The sequence below is a fragment of the Chlorocebus sabaeus genome, chromosome 16 (assembly GCF_047675955.1).
Source record: "Chlorocebus sabaeus isolate Y175 chromosome 16, mChlSab1.0.hap1, whole genome shotgun sequence".
Taxonomy (NCBI): Eukaryota; Metazoa; Chordata; class Mammalia; order Primates; family Cercopithecidae; genus Chlorocebus; species Chlorocebus sabaeus.
The window spans coordinates 8,203,488-8,222,075 of NC_132919.1; the positions used below are offsets into that span (position 1 = coordinate 8,203,488).

At 46.7% G+C, this 18,588-nt stretch overlaps 2 protein-coding genes across 3 annotated transcripts; both read right to left on the minus strand.

Annotated features, from left to right (window-relative positions):
* Positions 1–3,270: 3,270 nt before the first annotated feature.
* Positions 3,271–9,939, minus strand: KRBA2 (KRAB-A domain containing 2). 2 transcript variants are annotated; one of them, XM_073004686.1, is made up of 3 exons: positions 9,515–9,939; positions 5,961–6,146; positions 3,271–5,030 (listed from the first exon to the last, which is right to left on the minus strand). In XM_073004686.1, exons 2-3 carry the CDS (start codon positions 6,049–6,051, stop codon positions 3,778–3,780), a joined length of 1,344 nt encoding a protein of 447 aa, XP_072860787.1. In that variant the 5' UTR covers positions 6,052–6,146; positions 9,515–9,939; the 3' UTR covers positions 3,271–3,777. The 2 variants fall into 2 exon arrangements, with proteins under 2 accessions (XP_072860787.1, XP_008008483.2); XM_008010292.3 differs by lacking the exon at positions 9,515–9,939 and having other exon boundaries at positions 5,961–6,201.
* A 1,254-nt stretch (positions 9,940–11,193) lies between these two features.
* Positions 11,194–17,992, minus strand: RPL26 (ribosomal protein L26). Its single transcript, XM_008010296.3, has 4 exons — positions 17,884–17,992; positions 17,130–17,302; positions 14,786–14,926; positions 11,194–11,365 (listed from the first exon to the last, which is right to left on the minus strand). Exons 2-4 carry the CDS (start codon positions 17,295–17,297, stop codon positions 11,237–11,239), a joined length of 438 nt encoding a protein of 145 aa, XP_008008487.1. The 5' UTR covers positions 17,298–17,302; positions 17,884–17,992; the 3' UTR covers positions 11,194–11,236.
* Between the last annotated feature and the right edge of the window lie 596 nt (positions 17,993–18,588).

An 18,588-nucleotide genomic window follows, 5' to 3' on the forward strand; every position in this document is an offset into this window, starting at 1 on the left:
GGAGTTCAAGACCCGCCTGACCAAAATGACGAAACCCCCATCTCTACTAAAAATACACAAATTAGCCGGGCATGGTGGCGGGCGCCTGTAATCCCAGCTACTCGGGAGGCTGAGGCAGCAGAATCACTTGAACCCGGGAGATGGAGGTTGCAGTGAGCCGAGATGGCACCACCGCACTCCAGCCTGGGTGACAAGAGTAAAACTCTGTTTTTTAAAAAAAAAAAAATTAAAAACATTATGTGGACAAAATATATTTGCAAGCTGAGACTAGCTTGTGGCACACTAGTTGGTGACCTCTATTCCAGATGCTGAAATAATGCAGAGGCTGAAATAAAGACTGGGTCCAGGAATCCACCTCTCACTCTTTCCCACTGCCAACATTAAGATGCAAAAGAGGAAGAGCGATGCGGCAGCTCCTGGAAACCTTGGTTATTTGCAGGCATCTCTGGGAAAGCAAGCAGCATTATGGCTCATGTGTCACCTTTTACCCGCGAGCTGATGATGTGCTTCCCGGTATGCCAAGTAACTAGGAGGGAGGAGGTCAGCACTGGGGAGGGGAAGGTAACATCCTCAGTCAAAGTTGGGCCTCCCAGACCTGTTGGGCTGAGTTACAAAGAAAGACAATGGGTTGGAAGGGGGATGGAAAGTAAGGTGCTGGCCAAGAACAGAGCAAGATTTTGGTCCCCCAAAACAAGCTGGGAAGTGATGTCACTTCCTATGTAATAATAAGGCGGCTTCCCTGGATCCCTTCCAACTTCACACTTCTGAATCTGAGAAGAAATGGCAGTGAGCAGAGCTCTCCCACTCTCACGTGGAGGACGGGGTCTGCTCGCGGCAAAGATGAGTCGCATTATAGAACTTCACCATTCAGAAAGAAAGCTCCTGCACATGCAGAATCTCGCTTGTCTCTCAGGACAATCCTGTGAGGTAGGCAGCACCGGCGTATTACTGCCCCTTACAGAAGAGGGAATTGGCATCAGTGACAATCAGGATGGGTCTTAGATGGCTCTGGGATGTGCAGGAAGGACGCCTGTATAAAGAATAAAAGACTGGCCAGGCGTGGTGGCTCATGCCTGTAATCCCAGCACTTTGGGAGGCCAAGGCAGGTGGATCATGAGGTCAGGCGTTCGAGACCAGCCTGGCCAACATAGTGAAACCCCATGTCTACTAAAAACGCAAAAAATTAGCCGGGCGTGCTGGTGGGTGCCTGTAATCCCAGCTACTCATGAGGCCGAGGCAGGAGAATCACTTGAACCTGGAAGACGGAGGCTGCAGTGAGCCAAGATCGTGCCACTGCACTCCAGCCCAGGCGATAGTGCAAGACTCCATCTCAAAATAAAAATAAAATAAAATAAAATAAAAAGAATAAAAGACTGCGGGCCCTTTCTCCTTCCCCGTGCCCATTTTAGTGGAATCATTTATTCATTAAATTCACTGAACACCTTCCATGGGCTGGGCATGCTGTCTTAGGCGTTGGGAACGCAGGAGTACACAGGTCCTGAGCACTGTCCTCCCCTGTGGCTGGGTCAGTCATCCTTACTCGGAACCCTGACCCAGACTGGCCTTGCCCTCCTCCTTTCTAGGTAGAGCAGTGATCTCAGGCCAACTCTTGCATTTTGTTCCAGAAACCTCGATTGTTTCCCTGACTATTGGTCACTTCCCGAAATGCACTGAACTGTGCCAGGAATAGGATATGTTTTTAAGTGCTTGAGACACAGACAAGTGGCAGACGCATACCCAAATTCCAGTCATATCTTACTTCTGACCGAATTTTAATGTTTCATGCAGTTACACAATTCTCTGTGCATAATGCTCTGAGAAAAGGGATGGCACATACGGTTTCTCCTGAAGCGGGAAACAGAGCCCAGTTGGTAAGGTGGCCACTCTCTATGGCGTCTTAGATGAACCTCTTTTCTTCCCATTACTTTTCCTTCATCTACTTTTTTTCTTAGATGGAGCTGTGCTCTGTCGCCCAGGCTGGAGTGTAGCGGTGTGATCTTGGCTCACTGCAACCTCTGCCTCCTGGGTTCAAGGGATCCTCTCACCTCAGCCTCGAGTAGTTAGGATTACAGGTGCGTGCCACCGTGCCCGGCTAACATTTTGTTTTTTTTTGTAGAGACGGGGTTTCACCATGTTGGCCAGGCGGGTCTCAAACTCCTGACCTCAAGTGATTGGCTGCCTAAGCCTCCGAAGTGCTGGGATTACAGGCAGAAGCCACTGTGCCCGGCCTTCCTTCATCTACTTATTTTCCTGTGATGCTTCTGTTTTAGGGTATGTGTCTGAGGGGCAGGAATATGTATTAGATCTATCTAGCGCAGTCCCACCAGCTTCACATTCTTGAGACCCCATCAGTTCTTGTTTTGCAGACATATTCTTCTATTGACTATGATGAGTAGAACTGTGTCTCTTAAAAAGGTAAGTCCAGCCGCGCACGATGGCTCACGCCTGTAATCCCAGCACTTTGGGAGGCTGAGTCGAGTGGATCACGAGGTCAGGAGTTTGAGATCAGCCTGGCCAATATGGTGAAACCCCGTCTCTACTAAAAAATACAAAAATTAGCTGGGTTTGTGGCGGTGTGCGCCTGTAGTCCCGGCTACTGAGGAGGCTGAGACAGAATTGCTTGAACTGGGGAGGTGGAGGCTGCAGTGAGCCCAGATTGTGCCACTGCACTCCAGCCTAGGCAACAGAGTGAGACTCCGCCTCAAAAAAAGAAAAAAAAAAAAAAGAAGTACTGGCTGGGTGTGGTGGCATGCACCTGTAATCTTAGCACTTTTGGAGGCCAATCTCTTGAGCCCAGGAGTTTGAGACTAGCCTGGGCAATATAAGGAGACCCTGTCTCTAAAAAATAAATAAATAAATAAACAAGATAAGTCCAAGTTCAAGTCCCTAGTACCTGTGAATGTCACCTTACTTGGAAAGAGTATTTGCCGATCTAATTAAGGTAAGGGTCTCGAGATGAGATCATCCTCTTTAGAGTGGGCCCTAAATCCAGTGACATGGGTTCGGTGTCCAGTGATGTCTTTACAAGAGACAGGAAAGAATATGCACAACACAGGGGAGAAGTCCACACAAAGACAGAAGCAGAGACTGGACTTACACTGTCACAAGCCAGGGAACGCCAAGGATTGCCGATGGCCACTAGAGAAAGGAGAAAGGCGTGGAGTGATTCTCCCCCAGAGCCTCCAGAAAGAACCTACCTTACTAATCACTTTAATTTCAGACTTGGGGCGTCCAGAACTGTGAGACTCAATTTCTGTTAAGTCACCCAGGTGGTGGTTTTTTTATTTTTTTATTTTTTGAGACAGAGTCTTGCTTTGTCACCCAGGCTGGAGTGCAGTGGTATGGTCTCGGCCCACTGCAACCTCTGCTTCCTGGGTTCAAGTGATTCTCCTGCCTCAGCCTCCCGGTTAGCTGGGATTACAGGCACATGCCTCCGAGCCTGGCTAATTTCTGTATTTCTAGTAGAGACAGGGTTTCACCATGTTGGCCAGGCTAGTCTTGAACTCCTGACCTCAAGTGATCTGCCCACCTCGGCCTCCCAAAGTGCTGGGATTACAGGCATGAGTCCTGCGCCCGGCCAGGTTGTGGTAATTTTTTATGGTAGCCCTAAGAATAAATACACAGACCCAAACTTTTCCCTTTTTGAGCAAGGGCTACCATGTACAACTTGACCTGAGAGTGCAGCCTTCAATCCTTTCCCCTGGGGCCTCTGGCAACAGTTCTCAGATGACTATGCTCAGAAAGACACCTGTGACTGTCCACCCAGCAGCCATCTGTTCACCAGCAGAGGAGACCGGAAGCCCCTTGTGAGGTGCTGGGTTCTGTAGCTTCAGGAGTGGGATCCATGTCATCATCCATATCAGATCTGTCTGCTCCAATCTCAACTCTTTCTTCCTGCCTGATCCAAAGGCTATTTTCTAGCTGTTCTTCAGCAATTTCTAGCTCTTCTTCTGTTTGTAAAGTAGCCACAGTTTCCCGGGGCAAGTTTGAGGAATATAGCCCAAATTTGGCTTTACAACCGAACATTGCCTCAAACGGACTTTGCTGCAAGGAAACGTCGAAAGCCTGATTCCTCACCATCTGCAGGAATCGGAGGCCTTTGGCCCAGTGACATGAGTGGTTGCTCTGCATCCAGGTACTTATCATGTTCTTCACATCACGGCTTGCTCCTTCCAGGGAGCCCTGGCTTTGACCAGGGTGGTACTTACCAGACACAATCTTTAGGTCTGGCCACAACTCATTGAGCTCCTGAACAACCTGGTTTGTGAACTCAACGCCACTGTCAGAGTCTAACACAGTGGGTGTACCAAGAATTGTGAAAATATCTAACAAGACACTGACCACCTCACGGGCCTGTTTGGTTCTTAATGGCCGTAAAATAATAAACTTGGTCAAGTGGTCCTGGTAGTATAAAATGAACTTGAACTCACCATCGGCACTTGACTGCATGTCAAGTATTTCAACTTGGCACGTGGAGTCTGTGTCCTTAAAAGTCATGGGCTTGGGCGGAAGGCCTTTCTTGGGTACTGGGTTCTTCTGGTGGCACTGTTTACACAGAGTCAGATATAAGACGATAACTTCTTTGGTGACATTCCCATATTTTCCTTGCAGCTCCTTGAGCATGCGTGTCCGCCCACCATGTCCAATACTGAGATGTGTATCATGAAGAATATCAAACAACTCTTCTTTATGCACGTAATACCGTATTCGATCACGTTCTCCATGAGTAGCCTCTATCAGTTTCTCTGTGCCCTGTACAGAGATCACGTCATATTTTGCCGCACGGCGATAATCACGTGATGACTTCTTCCCTTTTTCTTTAGCTTCTTTAACTTCCTTTATTGTTTGAAAGTACTTTTCTTTGGAAAATACCTTGCTGTTGTAACTTTTGCTTTCTACTAACTTTGTGACACTCATAAGAAACTTTTCTCTCATGTTACTTATCTCCATTTCCATTTCATTCACATTTGAAACACCAGCTGGATCATTTCCAGCTCTCTGAGGCATCATGGAGAACTGTAAGAAGGATCCTAAGAAAGGAAAGAAAGAGAACAAAGTTAAATTCACTGACACTCCCACCTGGAAGACTTTCCCTCTAAAGTTCCTCATCAATTCTTTCATGTAATTTTTGAAGATGATTATATGGAAGAATGATAATAGAGTCATAGTAAAAAGCAATTAGAAAGCCAACTGGCACCATCCAAAACCACAGCATAGCAATAGAATTTGACATCAGTTAAATCACAAATATGTAGAGGTTTTAGACTTTAGGCAAACAGAAAAAACAACGAAGCCATTAGCTTATAGCATGAAACCTAATCAACTGGTTTTCATTAATTGAACAGGAGAGAGGATAAACAGAAACTCCTAAGGCAGTAGGCTAAAATCTTACCCTCAGTACCCTTTAAAATAATATAAATGGGAGAACGTTGCTAAAAGGTACCACATAATAACAGTAAACTCTTAAACTTAAATTTGTAACAGGCATTGCTTCTGAGCCTTCCCATGATCAACAGAAACAATCTCTTGGCCAGGCGCAGTGGCTCAAGCCTGTAATCCCAGCACTCTGGGAGGCCGAGGTGGGCAGATCACTTGAGGTTAGAAGTCCGAGACCAGCCTGGCTAACATGGTGAAACCCCATCTCTACTAAAAATACAAAAACTGGCCAGGTGCGGTGGTGGGCACCTGCAATCCCAGCTCCTCGGGAGGCTGAGGCGGGGAGAACGGCTTGAACCCGGCAGGCGGAGGTTGCAGTGAGCCGAGATTGCGCCACTGCACTCCAGCCTGGGCGACAAACGGAGACTGTTTCCAAAAAAAAAAAAAGAAAAAAATGTTTATGGCAGAAGAGTCTGTCCTAATTTTGCATGAATCAAGAAGAAAGCTCTGGGAATATTTTTAAACGATGGTTTCCTCTTGACAATTGTCCACAAGATTAATAAAGGAAGATTCTGAGTCCTTACCCTGTGGGACCGTGTTCTCATAACTGTCCAGCATTGTGTCTCTGTAGCAATCCTTTTGAGAGGCTTCTAAATAATTCCAATATTTGGTCATATCTTCAAATGCTGTTGCTTCCTGAGACAACACTGGCTGCTGCCACAGGGACCATACAGTCTTGGGGCCTGGGAAAAGGAGCAGCCTCAGCAGGACTGTGGAAGAGACAAGAGAGGGCATCAGGAATGAAGGCATGCAGCATAGAGGACTCTGAAAGCGAGTCAGGTAACTAAATGGAAGAAATAAGAAATAGGTCTCATATCCAACAAGATGAGTACAGCTTCATGGGTGAGGGAAAGGAGTTTTGCTTTCCTGGGAGGTCTGTTGGTCTGGCCAGTTTTGACGCTGCCAGAGCTGTAGCCCGTGTATTAATATTTCCAGAAGGAAGCAGAGTCCAAGTGAACTTGAGCACAGGCTTGATGACTCCTAACAGGGATGGCAGGATCTGTTTCCAATGGAAATATTATGTCTATGTACATGGAGATCTGTCAGGAGATTATCCTGCAGAAAAGAGATACCCCAAAGGGAGTCTACATGCCACTGTGATCAGATAATTCCTTAAGGGGAGAACTTGATACTCAGTTGTCTAAACCGGGATTCCTTAGTTAGAACAGCCCTGAGACAGGATGGTGATGAGGCCAGAGGAGTTCATATGAGGACTGCAGGAATTCCAGCAAGCTTAGGAAAACAGGATCCCAAGATCCCAGCTGTCAGATGCAGAGCGGAGGGGCAGGGCAGAATCCTGAGAAGCAGACAAAGATGGAAACTTTTCAAAGTTCTGAGCAAGAGTCTCAGTTAAGCGGGGCGTACTTCCAGGTCCTGAAGGTCCTCCACTAAAAGGGCTTCAAATTCCCTTCCTTAGCATTGCTGGTTAATCATGAATATTCCTGATTCTAAGACATTACTGACTGTAAAACCACTGACTTAATAACTTTCTTTTGAGAGGAAAAACAGTGTGTATTAAATGAATAAGACACATCCAAAATTTAAAATGTAAAAAAAATGCATTTGCATTCTTTTTCTTTTTTTGTATTTTTTATAGAGATGGGGTTTTGCCATGTTGCAAAAAACCCAGGCTGGTCTCGAACTCCTGGGCTAAAGTGATTCACCTGCCTCAGCCTCCCAAAGTGCTAGGATTACAGGCCTGAGGCAGTGGGCCTGGCCAAAGCTATGCCTTGCAGAAATGAAGAAACTGCACATTTGCAAAATGCTCTTTACTCTAAGCCTGTGTTCAAGATCTTCTGCAAACTGACATTTTAAAGGCTCTGAGGCCGGGCACAGTGGCTCACACCTGTAATCCCAGCACTTTTGGGAGGCTGAGGCGGGCAAATCACCTGAGGTCAGGAGTTCGAGACTAGCCTGGCCAACATGGTGAAACCCTGTCTCTACTAAAAATACAAAAATTAGTCAGGCATGGTGGTGCATGCCTGTAGTCCTAGCTACTCAGGAAGCTGAGGCAGGAGAATCACTGGAACCCAGGAGGCAGAGGTTGCGGTGAGCCGAGATCGTGCCACTCCAGCCTGGGTGACAGAGTGAGAGTCTGTTTCAAAAAACAAAAAAAAGGCTCTGAGAAGTCCTGCAGTAAAGAAGCCAGCTTCACTTTATTTCATCCACCAGTACCATTCAATCATTGACACGGGACTTTGTTTCCCAAGGAATATCTATTACCATCCCACGGTCTTACTAGCTTTTTTTTTTTTTAACACCGGGGTACACCACCACGCCTGGCTAATGTTTTGCATTTTTAGTAGAGATGAGGTTTTGCCATGTTGGCCGGGCTGGTCCTTGAACTTCTGGCCTCAAGTGATCTGCTTGTTTTGGCCTCCCAAAGTGTTGGAATTACAGGCATGTACAGCCAGTGCGCCTAGCCAGTCCTACTAGTTCTAACAGATTTGAAACCACAAGGTATTCAATGGAGTCCAGAAAGAGCACCTTCCAGATTCCTTTCTGAAACCAGCACCTCTCACAACTTGAGTGCTGTGTTGGTTGCTGTTTGATTCCCTTCAGGGGACCGCAAAGAAAGGAAAAGTCTCATCTTCATTCTATAAAATAACGAAGGCAACTGGGCACAGTGGCTCACGCCTGTAATCCTAACACTTTGGGAGGCCAAGGTGAGAGGACTGCTTGAGGCCAGGAGTTCAAGACTAACCTAGTCAACATAGTGAGACCTTGTCTCTAAAAATAAAAAAAATTTTTAAAAAAAGAAGAATGAAGGCAACAGGCTAGAAACAATTTATAACCAAAAGATGTAGAATCACAGTCTTTAGTAAGAGATCCAGTCCTTACTATACTATGAAATTCTACAGTAGAGTCCAAAGTCCACAATTGTCTAATAGACCTATTTTGGTTGGTCCATCTAGTGATTTTTAAAAATTTGAATGATTTGTCCAGGTGTGGTGGCTCACACCTGTAATCCCAGCACTTTGGGAGGCCGAGGCGGATCACGAGGTCAGGAGATCGAGACCAACGTGGCTAACACGGTGAAACCCCATCTCTGCTAAAAACACAAAATATTAGCTGGGCATGGTGGCAGGAGCCTGTAGTCCCAGGAGGCTGAGGCAGGATAACGACGTGAACTCAAGAGGCGGAGCTTGCAGTGAGCCGAGATCCTGCCAATGCACTCCAGCCTGGGCGACAGAGCCAGACTCTGTCTCAAAAAAAAAAAAAAAAAAAAAAAAAAGGAATGTTTCATCTATATTTACAGATTGGGAGATTTCACATAAAAATCTCGACTTCTGGCTTTTTTTTTTTTTTTTTTTTTTTGAGTAGCTGGGACTACAGGCACCTGCCACCGCATCCAACTAATTTTTTGTATTTTTAGTAGAGACGAGGTTTCACTGTGTTAGCTAGGATGGTCTCGATCTCCTGACCTCGTGATCCACCCGCCTCAGCCTCCCAAAGTGTTGGGATTACAGGCGTGAGCCACCGCGCCCAGCCTCGATTTCTGGCTTTCTTGAAAAGGCAATGTTCTGGCTGCCCTGGCGGCATTGCTGCCTGGTAATAACTGGCTGTAATAGGCGGCATCTTCCTTTGGATCAAACTTGGCCAACCTGTGGCCTGTGGGCCGAATGCAGCCCAGGATGTCGGGACCTACTAACCTATTCATCTTGCCCACTCCTGCAGATTTCTAAGCTTTCAAATTTTTTTTTTTCTTTTTTCTTTTTTTTTTTTTTGAGAGGGGACTCACTTTGTCACCCAGGCTGGAGTGCAGTGGCATGATCACGGCTCCCAGGGTCAAGGCATCCTCCCACCTCAGCCTCCCGAGTAGCTGGGACTACAGGCATGCGTCACCAGGCCCGGCTAATTTTTTTCTTTTCTTTTTTTTTTTTTTTTTTTTTTTGTAGAGATGGGGTCTCATTATGTTGCCTGAGGCTTCAGTATCTTTTCCAAAGCAACATGAAAGAAATGTGACCGTAAATCACTCAGCTTCCTGGTGTGATCTGTGCTGACGGCTAAGTGATAAACGAGTTGGTCAGAGAAAACTGGAAATATTTCCAAAGCCATGTTTACCCCCTTCACCCACCTGTGAGTCTTTGCCTCGGCTGTTTGCGACTTGGAATGTCCTCGCATTGATCTTCCCAATCCCAGCCAGCTGAAATCAGCCTCCTTCCCGACGTATTCAGTAACTTCAGCTGATGGCCATCTCGCCTTCATCTCAACACCTGTACCACACTCACTGGCGCACTCTGATTTGCATCTGCAGTCGACCAGTTCAGATGTATGCAACCTAAAAAGTAGGGACGGAGCCCTCTGCCTGCCTGTACCCCCTTTGGAGGGCCCACGGATACAGAGCTGAGCACAAAAGGTGTTCAAAGGACATTTAGTCAAAAATGTCGCTTACAGGTAGATTGTCATTAGCAAGGCAGAGCAGCGGTATGGCCGAGTCTACGCTTGGGAACTCATTTTCTGACTCTTATCATTTACTGACTAAAGCAAAGTTACTGGAGCCCCAGTTTCCTCATCTACAACCCGGGGAGACGACCAGTACCCATCACAATCGATTGCTATGAAGATTCAATGACAATGCAGATAAGGCACTTAGTACAGTGTCCCCGCACCGTCCACACCACCGGGCACGCCGCTTATTCCTGAGGACCGGGCTGGGGCGTCGCCTCCTTTGTGTTGCCTTCCTACCCTGACTTCGCAGAATGATCCCACAGCCTGGATCCACGCCCGTCCGCCCGCCAGCTCAGGGCTGAACGGCTGAGGCGGGTGCGCGGTGGAGAAAAGAGCCGCAGACTGAGGACGGTCGGGAAAGAGAAAGGGATACACTAGATGCTGCGTCTGAATCTCCCCCACCCAGAGGCCCGCCAGCAGCAGCAGCGCCGCCCCACCTCCCGCCGGCTCCGCCGGAAGCCGGTCAGCGCCAGACGGAAGCCCCGCCCCCTCGAGGCGCCGTGTATCGGAGGAGCCACCGCTCTTCACTCCAGGCTTTGCCTGGCCAGGACAGCACTGCGGACACCCTGCAGCGCTGTCCACCCAGATGACAGCTGCCACCTCGTCCAAGCCGGTGACTTAACTCGGGCCCGTTACCCGTTCCCACGTTGTTGCCAAGTCTCCAGCCTGGAAAGTAAACTGGCTTCAGGTATCCTGTTTTTAGATCCTTAAAATGAGGAACGGCAGGAACACACGCACTGCTGCCACCTCACACCTTTTCACTTCATCCTGACGAAGCTGCGGTTCAGTTCATATTTCAACCCAAAGATGGGTGAGGTTTTGGTCTGATGGCACTCACCCAGCACTTGGGCAGAAAACAAGGTAAAGGGGGCCCATGGGTCCCTCAGAGAACCTGAACCTGAGATCTCTCAATCTAGAGGAATAGCTTGAAGAAGTGATCTAGATGCTATAGGAAGTCACAGAAGCTTCTTATCCTATTGAAAGCAAGACTTCCTATCCAATGGCAATACAAACTTTTATATACAGTAAGTTAAAAAATATAGGCTGTCCATATAGCAACCTATCTATAGTAAGAAAGTTAAAAAACAGGTTCAAGAGGAAGTATTTCCAACTAGCTTTTCTTATAGGCCTTCTTCTCAATGAGACCCCTCCAGCTACTGATACATCCTCAAATGCTGCTGCCCACTATAAAAAAATATATATAAGTCCTGATTTCAGAAAAATTTAGACTGACAAATCACAGGTAAGAGACCAGTCCACTGAAAACTAGGCAGTGTCATAAATCACCACACACAAAACACGGGCTCTTTGTTTCAAGTTTTAATCAAAGCTTTTATATAAGATTACTTTATTCCTGCATTTTCTCAATTGTTTCTTCCTTGTATTTGCCCTTTTCCTTTCCTACTTGGCGAGATTTGGCTTTCCGTTCAAGGATCTTTTTGCGGTCTTTGTCCAGTTTTAGCCTAGTGATAACCACCTGCAGAAAAACAAGAAAAACACTCCCAAGCTTTAAATAATCACTAAAACACATGGGAAAGCCCAACATTCAATACCATTTCCCACGCCTGGGGTAGGTTGATGGCTAAATAAGAAAAGATTTAACTTTTAAAAAATTCCAGAAATTACTCTTTAGCCATCAAACCTGGCTGATTTACTAATTTCCCACCAACAAAGGAGAAAAAGGCAAGATGGCATCAGTAATTCTTATCATAACCTCTTCTGTGCTTCATTGTAAAATGTGTTTCTTTTTCATTGAGAAATACAATTCTGCTCTTCTCACTCCAGTTTTACAAGCTGGCATATATATTTGTTTCTAAAGTAACTTCAGGCTGGGTGCGGTGGCTCATGCCCCCAATCCCAGCACTTTGGGAAGCAGAGGCGGGTGGATCACCTGAGGTCAGGAGTTCGAGACCAGCCTGGCCAACATGGTGAAATCCCTTCTCTATTAAAAATACAAAAATTAGCTGGGCATGGTGGCACATTCCTGTAATCCCAGCTACCTGGGAGGCAGGAGAATCTTTGGAACCTGGGAGGTGGAGGCTGCAGTGAGCTGAGATCATCCCATTGCACTCCAGCCTGGGCAACTGAGTGAGACTCATCTCAAAAAACAAACAAACAAAACAGCTGGGTGTGGTGGCGAATGCCTGTAACCTAGCTACTCAGGAGGCTACAGCAGGAGAATCGCTTGAACCCGGGAAGCAGAGGATTGCAGTGAGCCGAGATCGCACTACTGCACCAGGTTGGGCGACAAGAGCAAAACTCTGTCCAAAACAAAACAAAACAAACCCCACCCCAAAACAGAAAAATATAATAAAGTAACTTCAGAATTTTAATGTTAGAAATTAAAGGTAGCATCCACACATAATTCCACCAGAAAAATCTTTAGTGAGAATATGACAATACAGATCTTATTCCAACAGTTCAAATCCTAAAAGACATCCAAATTATGATAAACTTTAGTCTTATGAAGGCGAGGAAAGGGTGAAAAGAGGTACTGGAAATACAGCATGCTGACCGAACAAAAATCTCCACAGTTGCTGAACTCATACTCTAGTATAGGGAGCCCGAAAACATGTACAAGTGAATCGACATCACTTTGATAGAGAAAGGCGGTGAGTGTGACGAGGCCGAGGGGCTTTCTAGAGTGATCAACCAAAGTCCTACTGATAAAGCTACATCTGAACAGAGACCTAAAGTGCTAAGCAATTTATTTATGTATAGGTATCTGGAAGAGAACAGCAAGTTGAAAGGTTCAAAGGCAGGAGATTATCAAGTTTCACAGGTGTGTTTCTCACACTTGAATAAGAATCAACTGGAGGGCTTATTAAAAACAGACACCTGGGTCAAAAGCCCTAATTTTGCCTCAGTAGGCCTGGGCTCCTAGAATTTCTAATTCTACCAAGTTGCTAGGAGGCAAGCAGACTAGAGCATACAGAATGGAAAAGATGTCAGAAGTAAGGGAAGATCAGTTAAGGTCTTTTTTTTCCCGAAATGGAAGTCTCGCTGTGTCACCCAGGCTGGAGTGCAATGGCACAATATTGGCTCACTACAACCTTCGCTTCCCAGGTTCAAGCGATTTTCCTGCCTCAACCTCCCAAGTAGCTGGGATTACAGGCGCCCGCCACCACGCCTAGCTAATTTTTTTGTATTTTCAGTAGAGATGGGATTTCACCAGTTGATCAGGCTGGTCTTGAACTCCTGACCTCAGGTAATCTGCCTGCCTCGGCCTCCCAAAGTGTTAGGATTACAGGCGTGAGTCACTGCGCCCGGCCACATCAGTTAAGGTCTTACAGGCCAATGTGATGGCAAAGGGCAGACAGAATTCTAGGTATTATAATGAGACAGCAGTCCACAGAGCTTATAAACTGATGTGAGGTATATAATAAATCAGTCAAAATGACATTTTTGGTTGGACAAGGCAGCTCATGACTATAATCCCAACACTCTGGGAGGCCTAGGTGGGAAGATAGCTTCTGGCTAGGAGTTTGAGACCAGTGCCTGGGTAACACTGCAAGAACCCGTATTAAAAAAAATTTTAAATGACATTTTGGCCTCAGCAATTAGGAACAGAGAGCTGTCACACACTATGATGGTTTGAACCTGCCAAGTTTGGGATAGTAATTACAAGATGATTACTGAGTTACTCAAAGAACAACTGTCACATGCTGCACTGCCATGTGCAGTACAAAAAGACAATCTGCTACCAGATTGGTGCCCTTTAAAACAACTTTTCTGGTGTTGGGAAGCAAAAAATATAACTGGAGTAGGTTAATGAATGGGAAAGTCCTTGCTCCTAAGGGATACATACTGAAGCAATTACAGGTCAAGTGTAAGTGTCATCATCTTTTTTTAGTAAATTCACTGGGGGTGGAGAAAAATGGACTAAGAGCACGTGGCAAAATTTTAATAGAGAATTCTAGGTCAGAGATATACAGGTGTTTTACTATACCAGGCTTTTGACTTCTCTGAGGCTTAAAAATTACATTTATTGGCTGGGCGCGGTGGCTCATGCCTGTAATCCCAGCACTCTGGGAGGCAGAGGTGGGTGGATCACGAGGTCAGGAGATCAAAACCATCCTAGCTAAGGATAACATGGTGAAACGCCGTCTCTACTAAAAATACAAAAATTAGACGGGCATGGTGGTAGGTGCCTGTAGTCCCAGCTACTCTAGAGGCTGAAGCAGAATGGCATGAACCTGGGAGGCGGAGCTTGCATGCCACTGCACTCCAGCCTGGGCCACAGAGCCAGACTCTGTCTCAAAAAAGAAAAACCAGGGCCAAAGTGCCATTTCATCTTACAAAAACCTACTTCCCAAATTTTAAGATCTATAAATTATTGATTGTTAATCAGCTTACTAATAGCTTTTGAAGAAAAAGCACATTTAATATACACAATGGGATGAGCATGGTGGCTCATGCCTATAATCCCAGCACTTTGGGAGGCCAAACCAGCCTCGCCAACACAGTGGAACCTTTGGCCAACATGGTGAAATTTTATACTAAAAAGTACAGAAATTAGCCAGGTGTAGTGGTGCATGCCTGCAGTCACAGCTGCTCAGGAGGCTGAGGCGGGAGAATCGCTTGTATTTGGGAGGCGGAGGCTGCAGTGAGCCGAGATTGTGCCACTGCACTCCAGCCTGGGTGACAGAGCAAGAACCTGTCTCAAAAACAAACTAACAGAAACATAATGACCGTTAAAGACACTTTGATTTCAGAAACATTTTAAATGTTATTAGAATTTTCAATAGAAGTGCAGTAGTATTTACTTCAAGATATGTTTTTTTCCAGCACATGTGAAAAATCAAGGACTATTTCTATGGGCTCGCTCTGTAAACAACCACACGTCAACAATACTTGCCATAATTTCCTTCTCTCAAGAATTCTCAAAAACACCTACCTTGCTGGGGTGAATGCCTACGTGGACCGTTGTGCCATTAGCCTTTTCCCGCTGCACCCGTTCAATGTAGATAACATACTTCTTCCTGTAAACCTGGACTACTTTGCCAATTTGCTGACCTTTATAGTGTCCTCGTACAACCTAAGTGCAAATTCAGAAGTAAATATGTGAATAAAAGATTAACCTTGTAAATCAAGTAAACGAACTCATGCACACACCACTCACCCTATCATTATATTAAAAGGTTAAAAAAAAGAGCCCACTTTGGCAACTTTTAGTAAGTTGACAACAAGGAATTTGTCACTCCATCTCAAAAGCAGCAACAGACCAAGAGTATTTAAATCTGAACCCATTAATGTGTTCAACCTAGTGCTAGTCAGAGGGCAGCAACAAATGCCTAAGGGAACAAACCAATTCTTTCCCAAAGGTTAACGGACAGGAATCCTAGTGGTCCTCAGTTTGTCAGGCCAAGTGTTTCTGAACAGATTCTTCTTCCCAGTTTGTGACTTTCTTGCATTGATATGTATTGAAAACAGAGATGACCGTTTTCAAGGTCTATGGGCAAGTTTAGCACTACTATAGCAGGGACCAACAACTGTTCTTAACCCACACTGTTCATTTGTGAACCCATTACATTTTATTGAAATAGCATGAAAAAACATTGATGATGTGTATGTAAATGGCTTTAGAGACTGCCTGAATTATTTAATCACTAGCTGCACTACAGATTACACCTAAGGGTCATTTATAGAAACCTTCACCTAAGTAGATCCAACAAATTATTTACCTGTAAGCACAAACGATCATGTGAGACTACAATTACAGCTCCTGAATCTAGATTTGGAGCAATTCTGTTTACTGGTCCTCAACTGCCTCTTCAGTGACCAAACACTGAAACCTCCTTCGCAAAAATTGCAACAGTGAGAAAATTACAGCAGTTAAAGAGATCTGACCTAACTAACTCCATCTTGCTTCTAACCTCCAAGATGGCCTTGCTCATTCCTGGGCATAGACCAAACTAACTCCTTTGGGAGGACCTTAGTCTACAGTTTAACTTTGAAACAAACCCCGTTCTTGCCTGGGGACCAGACTGCCTTTGTAGGACTAACAAATTGGCTGCAAGACTAGAAATTATGGTTTAGGCAGCTAGAGACCAAAAGATTCTAAACTTCTCCAGTTGCTCCTAGGGATAACACATTGTAAAGCCTAAGATTTGTGTGGTTTTTTTTTTTTTCAGAATAATGGATCTGATGGATCCGCTGGTGCCACCCAGATCACTAAACTAGCTCAGCTGATCTTGTGGCCCCCATCCAGGAACCAACTCGGAGCAGACAGCTTCAACTCCCTATGCCTTCATCTCTGACGCGACCTATCAACACGCTCCACTCCCTGGCCCCCACCCGCCAAGTTATCCTTCAAAAAACTCCAGTCCCCACATTTTCTGGGAGACTGATTTGAGTAATAAACTCTGGTCTCCCGTTCTGACTCTGCATGAATTAAACTCTTTCTTTATTGCAACTCCTGTCTAGATAAATCAGCTCTATCTGGACAGCAGGCAAAATGAGCCTGTCGGGTAGTCACAACGTATTGATAAAAAGATAATCCCAAGGCAATGTTCTGATTATCTGTCACCTAATTATGGCCACATCATCTGACATTTGGGAAAATAGATTTTCAGGCAGGATCCCCAGGAGTTGGAGACGAACCTGGACAATAAAGTGAGACCCCGCTCTACAAAAACAAAAACAGGTCCCACATGGGAGCATCGCTTGAGCCCAAAAGTGAGCCATGACCATGCAACTACACTCCAGTCTGGGTAAGAGTGAGACCCTGTCTCAGCTGGACACAGTGGCTCACGCCTGTAATCCCAGGACTTTGGGAGACCGAGGCGGGCAGATTACAAGGTCAGGAGATCGAGACCATCCTGGCTAACATGGTGAAACCGCGTCTCTACTAAATACACAAAAAATTAGCCGGGCGTGGTGGCGGGCGCCTGCAGTCCCAGCTACTCGGGAGGCTGAGGCAGGAAAATGGCGTGAACCCAGGAGGCGGAGCTGGCAGTGAGCTGAGATCGGGCCACTGCACTCCAGCCTGCAGCCTGGGCGACAGAGCAAGACTCCGTCTCCAAAAAAAAAAAAAAAAAAAAGAAAACAAAATTGAGAGTTTTACCTAAGAATACAATTAAAAACTGAACAGCAGCTTGTTGTTTTTCGGTCCCTGGCTCATCTCGCCACTCTTTGGGAGGAAGAATCTTAGAAGCATCTTTATCAGGCATGCAATCCCTCTTCTAAGCTAAGTGCGTGAAATATCCATCAAGACCACGAGAACATGTAGGGATACACACCTGAACTTCATCATCCTTTCGGATGGGCATGGATCGCACGTTGTACTTCTGTCTCAGCTCTTTGGAAAGAGGGGAAGACATAATCTTCCTGCGAATGTGGGAAGGTGCATTGAAATGCCTTTTGCGATTCTTGCTTCGGTCGGAAGTCACAAAGGGATTAAACTTCATTTTGGCTACATAAAAAGTTAAAAAGACTCTTAAATGACCAAAATCTCATCCAGCTTCCAAACAAATAACCACAATGATTTTATCTTGATAGTCTAGAATGATCATAGGAACTGTCATGTGCTGCAACTTCAATAAAAACTGCTTGATCAGAAGGGCCTATCAACCGAAGCTCGAAACTAAATGAGTAAGGCCCTCCATCCCGAACCTGGAAAAGCCTGCACACGTCTCGGGTCCTAAAAGTCTCCCAGTAGGCAAGTGTGTGGTCTGGAAGTTCCGTGAAGACTTTACCGAGAAGTTACTTCGAGACCATTCTCTAGGAAACGACATTGCCCAGACTCGAGTCTATTTCCACAGGCTCCCTTTCCTCAACTCGTTTTCGAGTCCCCAGATCCCCGATCCCTCCATCCCTTTCCGGTCCGGCGGCCCTTGATTTAAGCGACCAACAGGTAAAAAAAAAAACCATCCCGGCCTCCCCTTCCTGGCTGCTACTCGGCCGACGGGAGACTCGGGACCCCCGCGGTCAGAAGCCACCATGCCCAAGAACGGATGGCTGTGGATTACACCCGCTTGCCCGCCGAATCCTTACCCGCTCCCGCTTCGGTGATGGCCGCAAAAGGGAAGAGAACTACACGCTCCTTCCGGTTCTGTAAGTTTACGAAAGATCTCGCGAGACCTTTGTCTCTTGGAGCGAGAGGGGCGCGGAGTTTGAGCGCAAGCAGTAAACTGGGAAATAAATTTATGGCTAGTGTCACCTACTGGCTAGGAGGGGGAACTGCGAGGGATTGTAAAACTCCCGCCTTCCAGGTCCTAGTGTCTGTCTGCCTTCCGAGACCCGGGTGCTGTCGCTGAATCCTCTGGGAAGGGTAGTCCCCGGGCGAGTGGCGAAGGCTGCTCAGGGTCCAACTGCCCCTGGGGGTGGTGAAGGAACGAGCGGCCCCAGGAGACCCCCTGGTACCTTCACTCCCAGGTGCCGGTGGGACGGGGGGGACCGGCACCCCCTTAGCCGGGGAAGGGCATGCCCTGCTTCTGGCCGCCAGGAGGCGCGGGGACGCCAGCTGGCCGGCCGGTCGCCTGGGTCCCTGCACTCACCGTCTCTGCCCGCCCGTGGCGTGGGCGCGGCCAGCGTGCCGGTCCTTTAACGAGCTCCATCGCGACGCCGGCCACCGCCCCTGCACTTCGGCGTCTGCTGACCGCACCGCGGGGCCCGCCAGAGATTCGGTTCTGGGTGGCGGGGGGCCTTGCGAGGACCGGGGCCACCGATCGCCCCCCGCGGAAATAGGTCCAAGGCCGC

What these genes read in the sequence shown, in the direction of transcription:
- KRBA2 (XM_008010292.3), bottom strand. Translation starts at nt 6,186, where the DNA reads ATGCCTTCATTCCTGATGCCCTCTCTTGTCTCTTCCACAGTCCTGCTG. An exon ending in TGAGAACACGGTCCCACAGG is followed by an intron (nt 5,031 to 5,960) that starts GTAAGGACTCAG and finishes TTCCTTTCTTAG; the next exon opens with GATCCTTCTTACAGTTCTCC.
- RPL26 (XM_008010296.3), bottom strand. Translation starts at nt 17,297, where the DNA reads ATGAAGTTTAATCCCTTTGTGACTTCCGACCGAAGCAAGAATCGCAAA. An exon ending in GAAAGGATGATGAAGTTCAG is followed by an intron (nt 14,927 to 17,129) that starts GTGTGTATCCCT and finishes ATTTGCACTTAG; the next exon opens with GTTGTACGAGGACACTATAA. An exon ending in TAGGCATTCACCCCAGCAAG is followed by an intron (nt 11,366 to 14,785) that starts GTAGGTGTTTTT and finishes GTTTTTCTGCAG; the next exon opens with GTGGTTATCACTAGGCTAAA.